This window comes from Chiloscyllium plagiosum, chromosome 29, assembly GCF_004010195.1.
Source record: "Chiloscyllium plagiosum isolate BGI_BamShark_2017 chromosome 29, ASM401019v2, whole genome shotgun sequence".
Classification (NCBI taxonomy): domain Eukaryota; kingdom Metazoa; phylum Chordata; class Chondrichthyes; order Orectolobiformes; family Hemiscylliidae; genus Chiloscyllium; species Chiloscyllium plagiosum.
In genome coordinates, this window is record NC_057738.1 from 10029593 (window position 1) to 10047728 (window position 18136).

At 41.0% G+C, this 18136-nt stretch overlaps 1 protein-coding gene across 5 annotated transcripts in view; it reads right to left on the bottom strand.

The window, feature by feature from the left end:
• LOC122564369 (probable thiopurine S-methyltransferase) overlaps positions 1 to 18136 on the bottom strand; it is a 47006-nt gene that overhangs the window by 9402 nt on the left and 19468 nt on the right. For all 5 annotated transcript variants that reach the window (XM_043719136.1, XM_043719137.1, XM_043719139.1 and 2 more), the window contains 6 exons: positions 16756 to 16848; positions 13657 to 13789; positions 12711 to 12763; positions 5583 to 5657; positions 4196 to 4281; positions 3420 to 3464 (listed from right to left, as the gene is read on the bottom strand). In XM_043719136.1, the coding sequence (XP_043575071.1) occupies positions 3420 to 3464; positions 4196 to 4281; positions 5583 to 5657; positions 12711 to 12763; positions 13657 to 13789; positions 16756 to 16848 (485 nt within the window). The remainder of the gene's footprint in view (positions 1 to 3419; positions 3465 to 4195; positions 4282 to 5582; positions 5658 to 12710; positions 12764 to 13656; positions 13790 to 16755; positions 16849 to 18136) is intronic.

Consider the following 18136-nt stretch of genomic DNA (forward strand, 5'->3'; position numbering starts at 1 on the left):
TTCCCAACCTCTCCGCCCCACCCCCTCTCCGGCCTATCACCCTCACCCTCACCTCCTTCCACCTATCGTATTCCCAGCACCCCTCCCCCTGCCTTTTATCTCAGCCCGCTTGGCACACCAGGCTCATTCCTGAAGAGGGGCTTATGCCTGAAACGTCAATTCTCCTGCTCCTCGGATGCTGCCTGGCCTGCTGTATTTTTCCAGCACCACACTTTCAACTTTGGTCTCCAGCATCTGCAGTCCTCACTTTCTCCTACTTCAATAAGGTATACAAAATAATGAGCGGGTCAGATACAGCGAGCAGTGGAGATAATTTTCCCCTCGTCCATAGGTTAATTGTCCAGGGACACAGATTTAAGGTGACTGGTGGAAGGATTAGAAGGGCCATGAAGAAAAACATTTTCACTCAAAGGGTGGTCAGTGTCTGGCATTTTCTGTCCAGTTTGGTGACTGAGGAGGAAAATCATCAACTCATTGGAAAAGGATCCTGGGTCTGCACCTGAAGCACTGGAACCTACAAGGCTACAGACTAGGTGGGAGGGATTAGAATGGTCGGCTAGTTTATTCAGCTAGCACAGACATGATGGGCTGAATGACCTCAGTGTTGTAATTTTTCAATTGACACACCTGCTTAACCAAGTCTTGATAGAGGAAGTGCAGATACCCACAACTCGGACTTCAAGATGTTTAGGTCCATGTAAAAACATAACTGGAATGTAACTGATTAAAATAATGAAGCTTATCTGCTTAAACCTTCTTGCTATTGGTCTTGCCTAACTGACAAAAGATGTTAGGATACTGTCACACATGGTTATCTGGAACTCAGATGTAAGGATCAAAACCATATGTACCAAGAGAATTCCTTAACGTGCTGATAAAGAGCTGGGCCAAGTGAATTATCAACATTGCCAGACCAGAAGTTCCTAAATGGATATGCACAGACGACTTCAAAACATCTATCAAAATAGGTTTAACATGATCCAAAATGTTGCTTCATGTCAATGATCAGACCTGGATTTCTACTCCCACCAAGTGGCACCCACAAGAACTGCAGTGAGTGTGAAAAGATCTTAGAGCCAGTGTTAAACTATTCAGGGAAATTAACAAAACATAGATGTTGCTCTTTTAGTTGCTGGCCTTTATGACTACCCCAGTAAACAAATAAAAGTATATTAAACTAATGCTCAGGGTGATTCATTTATATTGTGTTTCACATTCTCATAGATACTTTCTGCTTTGCTGCAAAATGTCAGCAATGGGATTTCACCGGCTGGTGAAAATTTCATTTCCACAACCCCAGTGGTCACTTAGAATCAAGCTTAAAATGTGACCTGAAATTTCAACAGCTCCCTGCAAAAAACAAAGGGAACAGCAAAACACAAATTCAAAGTCCACAGATCATTTGAAGGAACTGTGACAATTAAAGATATATAAAGCTCTGGTTAGGCCCCATTTGGAGTACTGTGTCCAGTTTTGGTCCCCACACCTCAGGAAGGACATACTGGCACTGGAGCGTGTCCAGCGGAGATTCACACGGATGATCCCTGGAATGGTAGGTCTAACATATGAGGAACGGCTGAGGATCCTGGGATTGTATTCTTCAGAGTTTAGAAGATTAAGGGGAGATCTAATAGAAACTTACAAGAGAATACATGGCTTGGAAAGGGTGGACGTTAGGAAATTGTTTCTGTTAGGCGAGGAGACTAGGACCTGTGGACACAGCTTTAGAATTAGAGGGGGTAAATTCAGAACAGAAATGCGGAGACATTTCTTCAGCCAGAGTGTGGTGGGCCTGTGGAATTCAGATAAATTCTTGATGTCACAAGGAATTAAGGGCTACGGGGAGAATGCGGATAAGTGGAGTTGAAATGCCCATCAGCCATGATTGAATGGCGGAGTGGACTCGATGGGCCGAATGGCCTTACTTCCGCTCCTGTGTCTTATGGTCTTATATATCAGTCTCATTTACAACATGATATCATGAGATCAATGGTTTCAGGAAATCAGTGTCAGAAAAGACAGCTGGTGTCCAGAGTCTAATCCCTGGGAGTTTACCCAGTGTACTGTGGCAGTTATTCCCAGTATACAACACTGGGATGATGCTCATTAATTTTTTTTTGTTTTGCAGATAATGTCTCCAAAAGCTGTCCTTTCAGGTCTTAAGAGTTTCCTTTTAGCAGTAAGGCAGCTCACCATTTTCAGTGCAATAAGCAAGTTTACATAGGGCAAATGGTACGATATTAAACACTTCAATATTCTTGATTTTCAAATTCAGTCCCAATTGCCAGACTTAGATATTTAGTGAAATAAAAGTATTTTGGTAAAGAGACATGAAACAATGAGAAGACTCCCTTTCCTTGTTACTCAGACATTGGCCAATAAAAAAGACTTTCTACCCTCTACCATCCTTATTCACATCACAGATTGTCCTGAGTTACAGATATAAAGGGCCACCTTTATTTTGGAACTATTGGGATCGGAACAGTATTGGCAAGGAGCAAATGCCAAAGAAATGGTAAACTATCAGGCTCCCTAGTTTTCAAACCACTGGTATGTTCTAATTCTGACTGCTACTGAAAACCAGCTGGAAAGATAAGCAGCAGGAAGCTTAATTTCTGCTATTCTGGGACACAAGAAACCAGTAAACATTATTCAGAGCCTATCTTGATCCAGAACCTTTGTGGCTATCAGCTTTTGCTGGGGGGGGGGTGCAGGTAATGTTCTGTTTCAGTGGCAAGACAGTAGAAGATACAAGTTTGTACAATTTATGGACACCATTAACTCATATCAGATTTGTTTTGTTACATTACTACAAGCTAGTTCTGAGTGTGTGTTGGAATCATTAGTTTTCAATGATCATTTTATCACTGAAATCATCAACTTTTCGATTGCACAATTGTGAGAAAGACTAGCTTCTCAAATTCCAAATGACATTAGGTGTCCATCAGCCCGTTCATGTCACTTCTAGATTGATTCATAGTCAGCATTTTAAGTGCTGCTTTTTAGTATGGAACATTAGTAAAAACATACCCCACACTTGCAATCCTTTTGGAACTTTCCAATATCAGGTAGACTATCAGCAGCAGTAGATGCTGAGTGAGAGTCCATCTGCATCAGTTGTTGAGTGAACTAAAGAGAAATTGTCTTCTCCATTGGCTGCAGTTAGGGCATTGGTCAGAGGTGACAAGTCATTAGAAAGGGCAGTCAAAAATTGTAAGTAACATCATGGTTATCTATCATGAAAATGATTTTAAAAAAAAAACATTCTACAAAGAAAATAAACAAAATGACAAATAAGAAAAGTAATTTTCTTTATTGTTGAAACAGCAATATGAGGTAGTGCAGTTTTAAATGAGACTCTTGAAATTTTGAAGATGAACACACACTAAAATATAAAAAGACAAGTAAAACCAACTCACCAAACAAATCCCGAGTTTCGCTTTCCGAGATCTTGGGTGGTAAGCCTATAAAAGGTAAAACACAAGAACAGGTTCCAAATGCTTCACCAGTTTTAAAATAAATACAAGTCTAGATTAATGACTTATACATTGATGAAGAATCGATATTCATCACACAAATCATTCTTCATCCCATAGGCTCTGAACTATTTCCTTTCTCTAAAAGAAGTGTTCACTTCCTTAATAAGATCATAAGGACCTTAACTCCAGCTTGAACTCTAGTTCAACGACTTTCAGTTGGACAATTTTAAAATGGAAGAGATTGACTGCAGATGTGTTCACTTTGGACAGTCTGCAAGTTCCTAAATGCCACAATCTGGACACATCCTGCTCTTCCTAACCTCAAGTCTTTATTCTTTATGCTGTTTTATATACTATGAGATTATGTTTATTTGCATGCTAACGTGGACTCAGCACCAAAACAGGGAATGAAAGCTTTTAGTTTCTGTTTCAAACTTCAAGTCACTGCAGGCAAAAAGCAACACCTCCTTCCTCCTTTCCACTGAACTGTCATGCAATTTGCCATTTGTGTGTTCTTGTTTACACTATCTTCAGTTGTGCACTGCATGCTAATTACACTCAAAACAATAAACATTACATATGTATATTTATATCTAAGATAGTAACTGTTTCTCTCTCCACAGATGCACCTAGCCTGCTGCTTGGTTCCAACATTTCAATCATCGTAGTTTATCGAAATAAATTTGGGATATAATAGAAAACACAGTTATCATTACCATCAAAATCAGTTTTCGTACAGACGTAAGTGTCCAGAAGATATCGACACCCTTTGGCCATTAGGGTTATCATTAGTTTGCTATAACTGAAAGAGACAAGAAAGACTTAAAATAATCTTTATACACATTAAAATTCTGTGATATTACTCAAGATTCTTTTATAAAATTAATTTTGACTGAGTTTCTTGGCTTTTTTGCTTCTGCGATCACTTTCTCTCATGTTGTGGCACCCTCTGTAACACAAATACTTTTCCTGTATAAAAATTAATCCCAAAGTTAAACAAATTTGAAACTTTGATTTTGACTAATTATGAACTATCTGCTGATAATGATACATCTTGATTGTATGCACTTGCAATATAAAACCAAGATTAAAAAAATCAAATTAAAAATGATTTAACAGTATTTTTCTTTTCAACAATATACTTTAACTTTTTTAGATTTTTAGGTGCTTGTTAGGTTTTTAACAATCTTTGTTTCAATTTATTTCAGAGGTTTCACTGCAACTATTAATATGAAACTGGTTGTTGGGGCTTGTTTCCAAGTTATGCTGTGATCTCACTTCTCCCTGCAGTCCCTATTATTAAATTATATACTCCATGTTAGGAGACAATGTTAGCCTTAAAGGTGAAAGTTGGACGAGTATAATCTGTAGCTCTGCAAATATATAGAATAGTGTTAATATTGGTTCCAGATGTATGGTACTTAACAGCAATAATCAGCCACGAATTCTGTAATCCTCAAAATCTAGCTATTTACACAACCTTGATTTTGGTTACTCCCACAAGTGCCAATTATACCTTTAGCTTGTTCCAAAACTCTGGAATTCTCACCCTAAACTGCCCAGTATCTCTCCTAATTTCTCTTCTCTTCTAAAGTATACTTACAATCTACTGTTTCAATTAACCTTTTGGTTAATTGTACTATTATCCCCTTACACGGTTTGTGCCAAATTTTATTTGATAACATTAGTCTGAAACGTTTTTGACATTTTACTACATTAAAGATATCGCACAAACACAATGTGGTGTTGCTGAATTCTATGGACAGCGTAACAACTAACGATTGCAATGAGACACTCTCCAGGTAAGCACTTCCAATTTCTTGGGAACAAAGTCCGCTTATAGACTGACAGAATGGACCTCATAAACAGCAGTGAAATTTGAGGATATCAAATGCTGCTCTTCCATTTCAAAAGTACAAAAGAAAGCATACTCCAAAAAGGAGAAGTTAAACAACGAATTTGCTATTCTATCCAGATTTTGATTTTCAAAATGAAAAAGATAAGCATGAAAATACTCCACACCGAGCATCATATCCTACATGATTGGAGATAACATACCAGAAGTTAATTTGTGTCTGTGAAATCAGAAAGTGATGTGCTCACCGCTGTCTGTCAGAGGTGTTGAGAGGTTGTAGAGAACCTCGGTCCCAGATCCCATCAAACTGCCCAGCAACTGAACTACTCATGGGAACAACAGAATGGAATAATTACAAGCCACTGTGATGTCAGATATTAATTAGCCATTTCAGCTATCATATAATCATAAACATATAGATACATATCTATAAATACATTAAAAACAAGATAATTCAGGGGAAGGTAGGACCACACAAGTTTAGAGAAAGGAACTTGTGCTGGAAGGCAGAGGATGTGGGTGAGTTCCTAAGGAGGGCTTTGCATCAGAATTCACCCCAGGAGAAGGAGATGGAGGATAGTGAGATTTCTATGGAACACACTAACATGCGAGGGCATTTTGGGATCAAGAAATAAGTGGTATTGGATCTCTTGAACAGCAATGGGGTGGAGAAGTCCCCAGGGCCCAATGGTATCAACCCCAGGTTACGAAGAGTGACAAGATAGGAGATTGCTGGGGCTCTGACCATGATCTTTATATCCTCAGTAGCCAATGGAGGGGGACTGGAGCACTGGCGAGTAGCTAATGTTGCTCCTCTGTTCAAGAAGGGAGATAGGGATAATCCAGGAAACTATAGACCTGTGAGTATCACATCGGTGGTTGGGAAGCTCTTTGAGAATTCCTAGGGATTAGATTTACGCATATTTGGAAAAGCATGGCCTAATTAGGGACAGTCAGCGTGGCTTTGTAAAGGGCAGGTCATGTCTTACTAATTTGATTAAATGTTTTGAGGTGGTGATGAAGGTGATCAAGGAGGGTAGAGCAGTGGATGTTGTTTATATGGATTTTAGTAAGGCTTTTGACTAGGTCGCTCATGGTAGGCTCATCCAGAAGATGAAGATGCATGGGATCCATGGTGATTGGGCCATGCGGATTCAGAACTGGCTTGCCTATAGAAGACAGAAGGTAGTGGTGGAAGGGTGTTTGTCAGGTTGGAGGTCTGTGACTAGTGGTGTTCCATTGGTATCTGCACTGGGACTTCTGTTTGTGATATATATGACTTAGGTGAGAATGTAGATGGATGGGATAGTAAGTTTGCAGATGATACAAAGATTGGTGGAGCTGTGAATAATGCAGAAGGTTGTCAAAGGATACAGTGGGATATGGATCAGTTGCAGGGCGGAGAAATGGCAGATAAGTATGAGGTGCTGCTCACGTCAAGGAAAAGCACAGAGTTAATAGTAGGACTCTGAAAAGCATTGATATACAGAAAGACCTTGGGGTTCAAGTCCATAGCTCCCTGAAAGTGGCTATGCAAGTAGATAGGGTGGTAAAGACGGCATATGGCATACTTGCCTTTATTGGTCAGGGAATTGAGGACAAGAGTCAGGATGTCGTGTTGCAGCTTTATAAGACTTTGGTTAGGCCATGCCTAGAGTCTTGCATTCAATTCTGGTTGCAACATTACAGGAAGGATGTGGAGGTTTTGGAGAGGGTGCAGAAGAGATTTACCAGTCTGGATTAGAGGGTATGAGCTATAAAGGAGAGGCTAGAAAATTTTGTTTTTTCCCTTGAGCAGCAGAGGCCAATGGGAAACTTGATAGAAATCTATAAAATTACGAGATGCACAGATAGGTTTGACAGTCAGAATCTTCCCCCCCCCCCCCCCAAGAGTTGAAAATGTCTAATACTAGGGAGCAAGCATTTAAGGTGGGATGGAGCAAAGTTCAAAGGAGATAGGAGGAGCTAGTTTTTTTTAAAAAACCACAGAGTGGTAGGAGTTAGGAATACACTGCCAGGGTGGTGATGGAGCATATACGATAAGGGCATTTAATGGGACTTTTAGATAAGCAAATGAATACGCAAGAATGGAGAGATATAGACCAAAGGCAATCGGAAGGGATTAGTTTCATTTGGAGTCATGTTTGGCACAACATTGTGGGCTGAAGGGCCTGTTCCTGTGCTGTACTGTTCTACGTTCGATGTCTCAATTTTACATAAATTGTCAGTTGATTCAATGTAACATTTTTTTTAAAACTCGTTTGTACAACATGGGCATTGCTGACTATTAATTGCCCCTTCCTAGTTGCCCTTGAGGTGGGTGGTGGTGAGTTGTCTTCTTGAACCGCTGCACACCATACGCTGTGGGGTTGGCCCACAATACCATTAAGGAGGGAATTCAGGCTTTTGACCCACTGACAGTCAAGGAATGGCAATATATTTCCAAGTCAGGATAGTGAGTGGCTTGGAGGGAAACTTGCAGGGGGTGGTGTTCCCATTTATCTGCTCCATTGTCCATCTAGATGGAAGCAGTCATCAGTTTGGAAATTGATGTCAAAGGATCTATGGTGAATTTCTGCAGTACATATTACAGATAGTGCATATTGCTGCTACTGAGCAATGACGGTGGAGGAGTGGATGCTTTTGGATGTGGTGCCAATCAATCAAGAGATGCACCCTGTAGCCACTTCATTGTGGTGAGACGAATTGAATTTCTGGTCAGTGGTAACCCCAAGAATGTTGATGGTGGGGAATTCAGTGATAGTAACACCATCCAATGTCAAGGGGCAGTGGTTAGATTGTTTTATCGGAGATAGTTTTTGCCTGGCACACGTGGCATGAATGTTATTTGCCACCTATCAGCCTGGATATTGTCTGGATCTTGTTGCATTCAAACACGGACTGCTTCAGTATCAGAGGAGTCGCAAATGGTGTTGAACATTATGCAATCATCTGTGAACATCCCCAACCTTCTGACCTTATGATGGAGGAAAGTCATTGAAGCAGCAGCTGAAGACGGTAGGACCTAGAACACTATCATTGGGAACTTCTGCAGAGATGTCCTGGAGGGGAGATGACTGATCAACAACTACTGCTATCATTTTCCTATATGCCAATTATGACCTGAACCAAAGGAGAATTTGTTCCCGGATTCCCACTGATTCCAGTTTTGCTAAGGCTCTTTGATGCCTCACTCAAATGCTTCCTTGATGTGATGGGCTGTCACTCTCACATCATTTCTGGAATTCAGTTTTTTGTTCATGCTTGAACCAAGGCTGTAATGTAGGCCTGAAGGAACCCAAACTGTCTATTAATGAGTAGATTATTGCTGAGCAGATGCTGCTTGATAGCACTGTTGATGACAACTTCTGTCACTTTACTGATGATCAAGGGTAGACTGATAGGACAGTGATTGCTAGGTTGGATTTGTCCCACTTTTTAGGTGCAGGACATACCTGGGCAAATGCCCTATACTGGAACAGCTTGGCTAAGGCAACCACAACGGTCTGGAGCACAAGTATTTAATACTATTGCCAGAATGTTGTCAGGGCCCATTGCCTTTGCACTATACAATGCCTCCAACTGTTTCACACGGAGTGAATTGACTTGACTGAAGAATGGTAATTGTAATGCTAGGAACCACTGGAGGCCACCGAGATGGATTGGCACTTCTGGCAGTAGATTGCTGTGAATGCTTCAGCCTTATCTTTTGCATTGATGTATTGGGCTCATCCATCATGGAGGATGGGGATATTTGTGCAGTCGCTTCCTCCAGTGAGTGCTTTAATTGTCTACTACCATTGACAACTGGATGTGGCAGGAGTGATATCTTAGATCTGATCAATTGACTATGGCATCGCTTAGCTCTATCACTTGCTGCTTATGCCGTTTGGCATGCCAGCAGCCCTGTTTGGTACCTTCACCAGATCAGCATCTCATTTTAAAGTATGCCTGGTGCTGCTCCTGGCGTGCCTTCCTGTACTCTCCATTGAAGCCGGGTTGATCCCCTGACTTTATGGTAATGATTGAATGGGGGATATGCAGGCTGGTGGAGTACAATTCTGCTGCTGTTGATAGCCCACAGAACTTCCCGGGTGCCCAGTGTTGAGCTGCTAGATTTGTTCAAATTAGCATTGTGATAGTTTCACACAGCACAATGGAGGGTATTTTTAATGTGAAAGCAGAACTTTGTCTTCACAAGGACTACGTTGTTGTCACTCTTGCTGATGCTGTGTCATGAAGAGATGCATCTGCAGATGGCAGTTTGAGCAGGATGAGGCCCAGTACAGGGAGTTCTGGGATAATGCACGTTTTGGCAGTGTGATTTGGCTATTACGTTACTGAAGAATTAGGAAATGGTATTTTTGAGAATGCTTGCCTCCATTGGCAATAGCACGATTTCAGCACTATTGGTTTGCACGCTTCATTCTGTGCATGTGCCAACATGCATACACAAATCTCCATGTCGCTGTGTGCATGTGCCAATGTCCATGCCAGTCCATGCATGCACCGACAGCCACAAAGTCTTTGCGCCATTCTGCACATGTGCTGCTGTCAGCTGCGACCAGAGCAGCTTTCTGATCGAGGTACTGTACAGAGAGCAGCTTCCTTACATTTTCTGAATGTATTGTGTTAAATTTACTTTTGTTTTGTTAATAAATTATTTCAACCTTCATTCAGGCTGTGCTATACACGGAATTAGACTTTTGCATGATTTTTGAGTGATCATGAATGATATTTTATGCTGGTTTGCCCCTAACCCCACTTTTCCCATAGACCCCATTATTTCTATTAATAGAAAATCACTTAAGGGAGGTTTTGCTGGAAAGTAACTACGGCATTACAGGAGAAGTACCTGTATCATAGAATCCTTACAGTGTGGAAACAGGCCATTTGGCCCATCAAGTCCACATCGACCCTCCAAAGAGTAACCCACCCTGACCCATTCCCCTACCCTACACATTTCTTCTGACTAATGCACCAAACCTACACATCCCTGAAAACTATGAGCAATTTTTAGGATGGCCAATTCACTGAACGTGCACATCTTTGGATTGTGGGAGGAAACTGGAGCACTTGGAGGAAACCCACACAGACTTGGGGAGAATGTCTGTGTGGAGTTTGTACAATCGCCCAAGGCAGGAATCGAACCCAGGTCCTGGTGCTGTGAGGCAGCAGTGCTAACTACTGAGCCACCATGCCAACCCCAGAGCCACCATGTTTTTCCCTTGATGGTTCCCTCACCACTAGCTGTAGGTACAGTCTTTAGGACCAGACTGGCTCAATCAGTAGTACAGATGCTGAGCAACTCTTTGCAGTGGATAGTGGAGTCCCCTACCCAGAGTACATTTTGCACCCAGTTACTGATGTTGTTCAACCACAAAGGAGTACTGATTCATCACCAAGGGAGGATCGTCTGTGGTAATCAGCAAGATGTTTTCTTGCTCATGTTTGACCTGAAGCCATGATATTTCATGGGGTCCAGTGTCAATGTCGAGGACTCCCAGAGCATCTCTCTCCCAACTGCATACTACTGTGTCACCACCTCAGATAGGTCAATCCTGCTGGTGGGACTGGACATAGAGGGTTGTTGATGGTGGCTTCTGGGATATTGTCAGATAGTCATACTCCCAGAATCCTATAATTTGTCTGATAGATAGCTCTCCCAATTCTAGCAGCTGACCCCGATGTTAATAATGAGGACTTCGCACGGCTGACAAGGCTTTTTCTGCCCTTGTCTTTTCAGGTGCCTAGGTCAATGCCGGGTCATATGTCTGGTTTCATTTCTTAATTGAGATTTCATAGCAATTTATACAACTGAATTGCTTGCTAGCTGATTTTGGAGGGCAATTGAGAGTCAAACACATTGCTGTGGCCCTGGAGTCTCACGTGGGCCAGACCAGGTGAGGATGGCAGAATCCCTTCCCAGAAGGACATCAGTGAACCACATGGGCATTCCTTACAATTGAGACTATGGTTTCACGGTGATCAGTAGATTCTTAATTCCAGATATTTTTTCACTGAATTTAAATTCCATCTTCTGCCATGGCTGGATTCAAACAATTAACAGTCTAATGATAATACCACTGGACTATCACCACCTCCTGTTGTATGTTATTCTGAGTACTTTAAAATGCAAATAATTTCTTCTTTCAATTTCCTTTTCAGATTTTGCTAATAAACATCATTTCACTACATGCAGGTTTTATTTTATAATATATTTATTTACATTGAAATCGATGTGTATTTCATTAACTCTATTGATTCAGAAGTATTTTTGCAAAAGACAATAATCAAAGGCTGGAAGTTTAACAGCGTACATTTGGAATCTGATCCCAAGCCAACGCTTAACGTCATTGAAGAAATTGCAAGAAAGAGAGAGGATACCGGAGTTTCAAGGACAGGAAGGAGGGTGACGAACCCTGGCTGGCAATTTATGTTAAGACTGCAAGAAATAGAAATCAAAAATGTAGATGGGCATCAATACGCAGAGCAATGTAGCTGGCACACCAATAAAGGACGGTGGACAAAAATGGCATGGTTGGCTGTTTAATAGAGTGGAAAAACTGAGAAGGACAAAAAAAAAATGCCATGGATGTAGTTATAAAGCAAACGGTCGCCTTGATCAGTGTCGTCCAAGTACAGTAAGTAGGGTGGAAGCTGCACAGAAGACATTTGAAGAGGGCATGGTTTGAAAGATGAATATGGAACTGGTGTGAAGATGCCTTCAGAGTTCTGAGAGATGAAAGATAATGTAGAGATAAGACAGGAGTTTTACAGGCTTAAGGTTTAGGTATGGACTTTTTAAGGACAGGATGATAACTATATCTGTTAAGAACAGAGGGACACGTGTAAAGAACACCATTAGTACTGACAGCAAATGCTATGACAAGAAAAGCAAGTTGTTTAGTCAAGATTTGGGTTGGGAAAGTGGAAAAGTGCTTAAAGGCTCAGGAGGTGAGTACATGAAGAAAACTAGAATGCTAAGGGATTAGGTGCACAGTAAAAGTTGGTGGGGGAATCACTTAGTTCATTTGCCTGGTTTACAATGCAGTGTACAGTAATGCCAACAGCATGGATTCATGATCAGACATGATCACCCTCACGTTAAGCCATTACTAGTCATCTGTCTAATGAGAAAGCAGCACTACAGTGACTTTGTCTTGACATTTGGTCAAACAGAAATTAGAAGGTTATGGGGCTGACTGGATTTGGGGGAAGGGATTAAGGCATTGTGCAAAAGGTGACAAGTGAAAAGGGAGAGGCTTAGAGGGCTAAGCAAGTGACCCTAAATACAGAAATAATCCATGAACTTCTACAGAGAAAATTGAGAATAAAGAATATGTTTAAATGGCGATGGGAATACTTGTTCTTACCTTGAGAAATCAAAAATATTTCCCTGAAACAGAGTAATGTGCCCTTCAGGAGTCTGAAATTAAACAGTGTAAAGCGATTAAGTATCAAAATGGCCCCACTTCTGCTGACTCTTGCCCCTGCTCTGGCTTTTCTTAGAGAGAAGGGCTGGCTGGTTTGTGTCTCTGCCCCTTCTTGTTTACTAAATGAAAGCTCCATATTTCTGACAGGAGATTCCAATCAGGGCTCTTTCAGAAATGTACAACTGTATATCCATTTTGGCAGTACTCATATAGCGCAGACCATACTTCCCTTTTCACAGCAGGTAGCTGCCATATTCTGACATTTGGAGGCCCAGAATCACAGACTGCCACTTTGACAGCTACAATCAAACTGTAAGTACAGAAGGTGAGTGTAAGCTTAGGATACTGGAAGGGTAGGGTGCCAGGCAAGTAGGATAGCAGGTGGGATAGGGTGCCATACGAGGAGGTAAGTTGGTGGGTAGGGTACCAGGTAGTTACGATGCCAAGTTGGTAAGACATACGTTGTCCGAGTGCAAGGGACCAGTTAAGTGGTACAGAGTTTAGGGTAAGTGTTAGGTCCTCGAGTGTGGATCGGTGGGAAACGGGGGAAGTGGGTGGGGGGGGAGAAAGAGAAGTGCAGTACTCCCAGTCGGACATTATGCCAAAGGCACTGGAAAGCTTCAGCACTTCCACTGTCACGGGCTAATTCTCGTGAGCTCTTAAGAAACTGGAAGGCCAATTACTTATGGTTCTTTGAATTGGCAGAGGTTAGAAAACATTAATTCAGGAAACATTGTTTGGTAATAGCCTTATTATTTATAATTAACCCATAGGGAAAATTGCTTGTCCACAATAATGTATCAAGTAAATTTCTAGCCATACTGTATTAGTAATTTTCAGTGTAAAACCACAGGAACATAAATTGTTGATGAACAGTTATCATTACCTTATAGATTTCTGCATCTGGTATCCCTGGAACGGGTTCTTGAATGTAGGACAGATTCTGTTCGGTGAAAAATTGCTTTATTGCAATTTCAGATATTTCTACACCAACAATAGTGTGCCCCTGATCAGCAAGCCTACAGTCAAGAGACGAAATGAAGAGGCTCTGTTATCATTCATAGGCAAGAGAATCTTAGAACTTAGTCAGTCATTCACGTTTCAAAGTATACATATAAATGCAAAATCTGAAACAAAACTCAACTAGTTTCTCAGTTGTATCTTTATGCCTTGTCAATGCAACTATAAAATAACTGATGCAGCCTTTATTTTTAATTGAATTAAATGTTTCACAGTAAGAGAATCAGTCCTGGCTGCTTGAAGTGTATCGTAATATCAAATAAATCGCCAAACCTAAATTGAGTGAACACAGTTCACAGCACTGCCCTGGTCAAGAACATATACTGAAATCAGTACAAGTTCACAAAAAAAAATTGAATAAGGACAGATAGTTTATTCAGTCAGATTACTACTCAAGCAGTCAAGATGAAAATCCAATCCAAAAGCTCTCAAACTTTGTGCCTATTCACCAAAGTTCTCGAGAGTTCTCAAAAGTTCAAAAGGTATGAATAAAGGGCAAAGTACTATAGTCCTACAGGACCAAAGGATGACTCTCTCATTACAGAGAGGCATCTGATGATTTAACCGGAGGGTCACCATACCTCAAACCAAGATAGATGTTGAGACAGGAGAAGTCCTTCGTGGTAATCTCAGTTGGTGAGGGGATTAAACCCAATTGTTGGCATGACTATCGCAAAACAAGCCATCCAGCTAAAATGAGCAAGCTGACCCCAACCCCCCCACTGATTTTAATCAATCTAGTAGTTTATACTGGTGATATCTGCTATTGTGAGCAGCTAGAGATTAAAGAACTTTCTGTGCAGGCGGCCAAAGTTTTAGGTGAACATTCGATGAAGGTTTAAAAGCCATCATCACCGACAACTTGAATTTAATAATGTTTTCAAAATTAATTCCCTTGATTTAGAAGGGAATAGTTAAGAGAAACAACATGTCACAGGACAGTAACTAGAACACAGGCCTGGGGAATGGGTTCTCAGAGGTGTATTACTGAGGGGAAGGAAGTATGGCACAGGTTGTGCGTAGCAAGAATATCCAAAGATTTTCGGTTAAGAAGGAGGACAGCAAGCTTAATGACAATTTTTAAAATAACTTCAATTTTAGTCCGCATTTTTAAAGTTTAAAGATACACCATTGTCGTGTGCAGGATTTTTAAACAATTAATTCACACGATGTGGGGATTCATTGCTGGACCAGTACATATTGCCATCTCTAATTACCTTGGATTACAAGGTAGTGACCTGCCTTGAACCACTGCAGTCCACAGACATATACCCACAGTGCTGTTAAGGAGGGAGTTCAAGACTTTTCATCAAGGTATAGTGAAAGGACAGTGATAGTTTCAAAATCAGGACAGTTTCAAAATCAGGATTGTGTGTTGCTTGGAGAAGAACTTACTGGTGGCAAAGCTCTCATGTATCTGCAGTCTGTGTTCTTCTAGGTGGAAATGGTCGAGGTTTGGACAGTGTTGTCAGAGAACCTTTGGCGAGTTCCTGTTGCAGTGTTACTCGAGGACCCCTGAAGGAGGCCAAGATGGATTAACCACTCAGCAATTCTGGCTGAAGATGGATGCAATTGTTACAGTTTGGTCTTTTATACTGATGGGCTTGTCTCCACTGTCATTGAGGATGACAATATTTATGGAGCCTCCACATCCTGCTGATTGGACAATTGTCCAGCACCATTTGTGACTGGATGTGGCATAACCTCAGAACTTAGTTCTGATCTGTTGGTTGTGGAATGGCTCAGTTCTCTGTATTATTGCATGCTGTTTACCCTGCTTGGCGTGCAGGTCCTGTGTTGTAGCTTCACCAGATAGACAACTCATTTCAGCTGCTGGGACTGCTCCTGTTCCTGGCACGCCCTCCTGCAATCTTCTTTGAATGCAGAATGCGCACTAAATATTAGCAACTAGCAATCAAGACTCAAGTAGAACATTTATGCTGCAATAAAACTGTTTTTAAAAAATGAATATTTCAATCAGGTTAATGAATTATGACCAAACACCAATATATAGTTAAATCTTAGAATTAAGCATTTACAAAATGAAAAGAGCCACTTTAATGTATCATGAGCATTACTGCAAATTGAAAATGCTCAAAAACCAGGTGAAGTTCAACAAATAATCAAGAAAGCTGATGAAACGGGGACCTTCGTCACCAAAAGACTGGAGTACAAGGATATAGAAGTAATGCTGCAGTTATATAAAACCCTGGTTAGACTCCACTTAGCACTATTAGCAGATCTGGAGACCACACTTTAGGAACAATATATTGACCTTGGAGTGAGTACAACATAGGTTTACAAGAATGATATCTGGACTTCAGAGGTGAAGTTATGAGGAGAGATTATACAAATTAGGCCTATTTTCTGCAGAACTTAGAAGGTTAAGAGGTGATCTGATAGAACTTTTAACAGGAAAAGACAGGGTAGACAAAGATACATTATTTCTACTAGTTGGGGATTCCAGAACTTGGAGGCATTGTTTGAGCATTAGGGCCAGACTGTTCAGAATCACTTCTACACACAAAGGGTGGCAGATGTCTGGAACTCCCTTCAATAAATGGCAGTGGATGCTGGATCAGTTATTAGTTTTAAATCTAAGTTCGTTTTTTTTTGTTAAGCAAAGGTATAAAGGAATGTAGGCTAAGAGTGAGTGGAGTATGGCCTCTGATCTCATTGACCAGCAGAATAGGATCAAGGGGCTGAAGACCTACTCCTGTTCCTATGCTCCAATTTTAAAAAACAATATTTATTTTATGTCAGTATGTAGCAAATTACAAATTTCAGTCAAAACCATAAATGGTGCTGGCAAGTTAAACCTTTGAGAAAGGGTTCTAATAGCTGGGATTGCCGTTCCAAAACCCTGTGAATAATGTTGGAATAATGAAATGTTAGCGGAATAAAAAAAGTGCACCCTCCATTCTCAATCATTCAAATGTTTAACATGTGCCAGCCATTTGCTTACCATTTCATGTCCACTGCCTTTCCACAAAGTGGAAAAAAGATACGGATTTGCTTTCTCCCATTTAGCATAACATCCAGGTGTCTTTTCAACATTCTGCAGATTAAGAGCAATTAAAAATCAAGCATTATCTGACAGGTAAAAACAATTAAATGTGGAGGTTACAACTAGTTTAGCAGTCGTCAATATAATTTAAAGGTTTTCTACTTTACTCATAGATAGCATATTTCCAATTTTACACATTTCCTCCCAGTTGAAAGTGCTAGCACATATATAGCTAATCTTTTTTCTCACAATCCACTAACTGTGTCCCCATCTGACAATTACTTGGATTTCTAAAGTGCAGGTTATTTAGGCTTACAACTTGTATTTTCACTGTCTCACACCTTTATTGCAACCTTGTACTTCTGCTTTTCTCGATTAAAACATTCAAGGACAGCCACGTGGCCAGGCAGTGTGGAAGAGAGATGCAAAAACAGCAAGTGAAGTGGAGGAAACACCACTCACTTTCACATTTGCAGCCAGAACCTCAGACACTAGCATCGTGCATACTTTATGGGGAAGCTTAGAAGCAGAATCTGCATGTGATGAGACATGAAGAGCAAGCAACATGTAGTCAGGACAGAAAACAAGTGAAGCGCAGAATTAACTATCACAGAGTATAGTGGATGCTAGTACATTGAATAAATTTAAAGAGAAGATAGACAGATATTTAATTAGTAACTGGTTGAACGGTTATGGAAAGTGGTAAAAACGATGACTGCAGATGCTGGAAACCAGATTCTGGATCAGTGGTGCTGGAAGAGCACAGCAATTCAGGCAGCTGCCTGAATTGCTGTGCTCTTCCAGCACCACTGATCCAGAATCAGGTTATGGAAAGTGGGCAGGAGAATGGAATTGAGAATGGAGATGAGATCAGCTATGAATGGTGGAGCAGTCTGGAGGGCATGAAATGCCCACTCCTACTCCTAGTTCTTATGTTTACAGCAGTTCACTTGCTAGAGGGCAAGATCAGACAGGTTCCAGAATAGGACTTTGATGAAGTGGTTAATAGAAGGCTAGTGGTTACATACTGAAATGCTTGATGCATTGGCATGCCTGTCAGAAACCTGTGCTCAGTGTCAGGAGTGCTGAAGACTCTGATATAACACACAGCTTTCATTTGAGTTTGGAGCCCATTGCCAATTTCATAAGAACACCCACCCATCCATGATGCAGCACTGGGTCTATTTGCTGCCTCACAAGTTCAGTCCACTGTTGTCTAAAGTATTCAACTAGATGTGCAGGTCATCAAGGCAATCCAGCATTCTGTCTTCCAAAACATTACTAGGTTTGTTCAGGTGATGTCTCAGGAGAGTGGCAGTGGCTCAGTGTAGCACAAAGG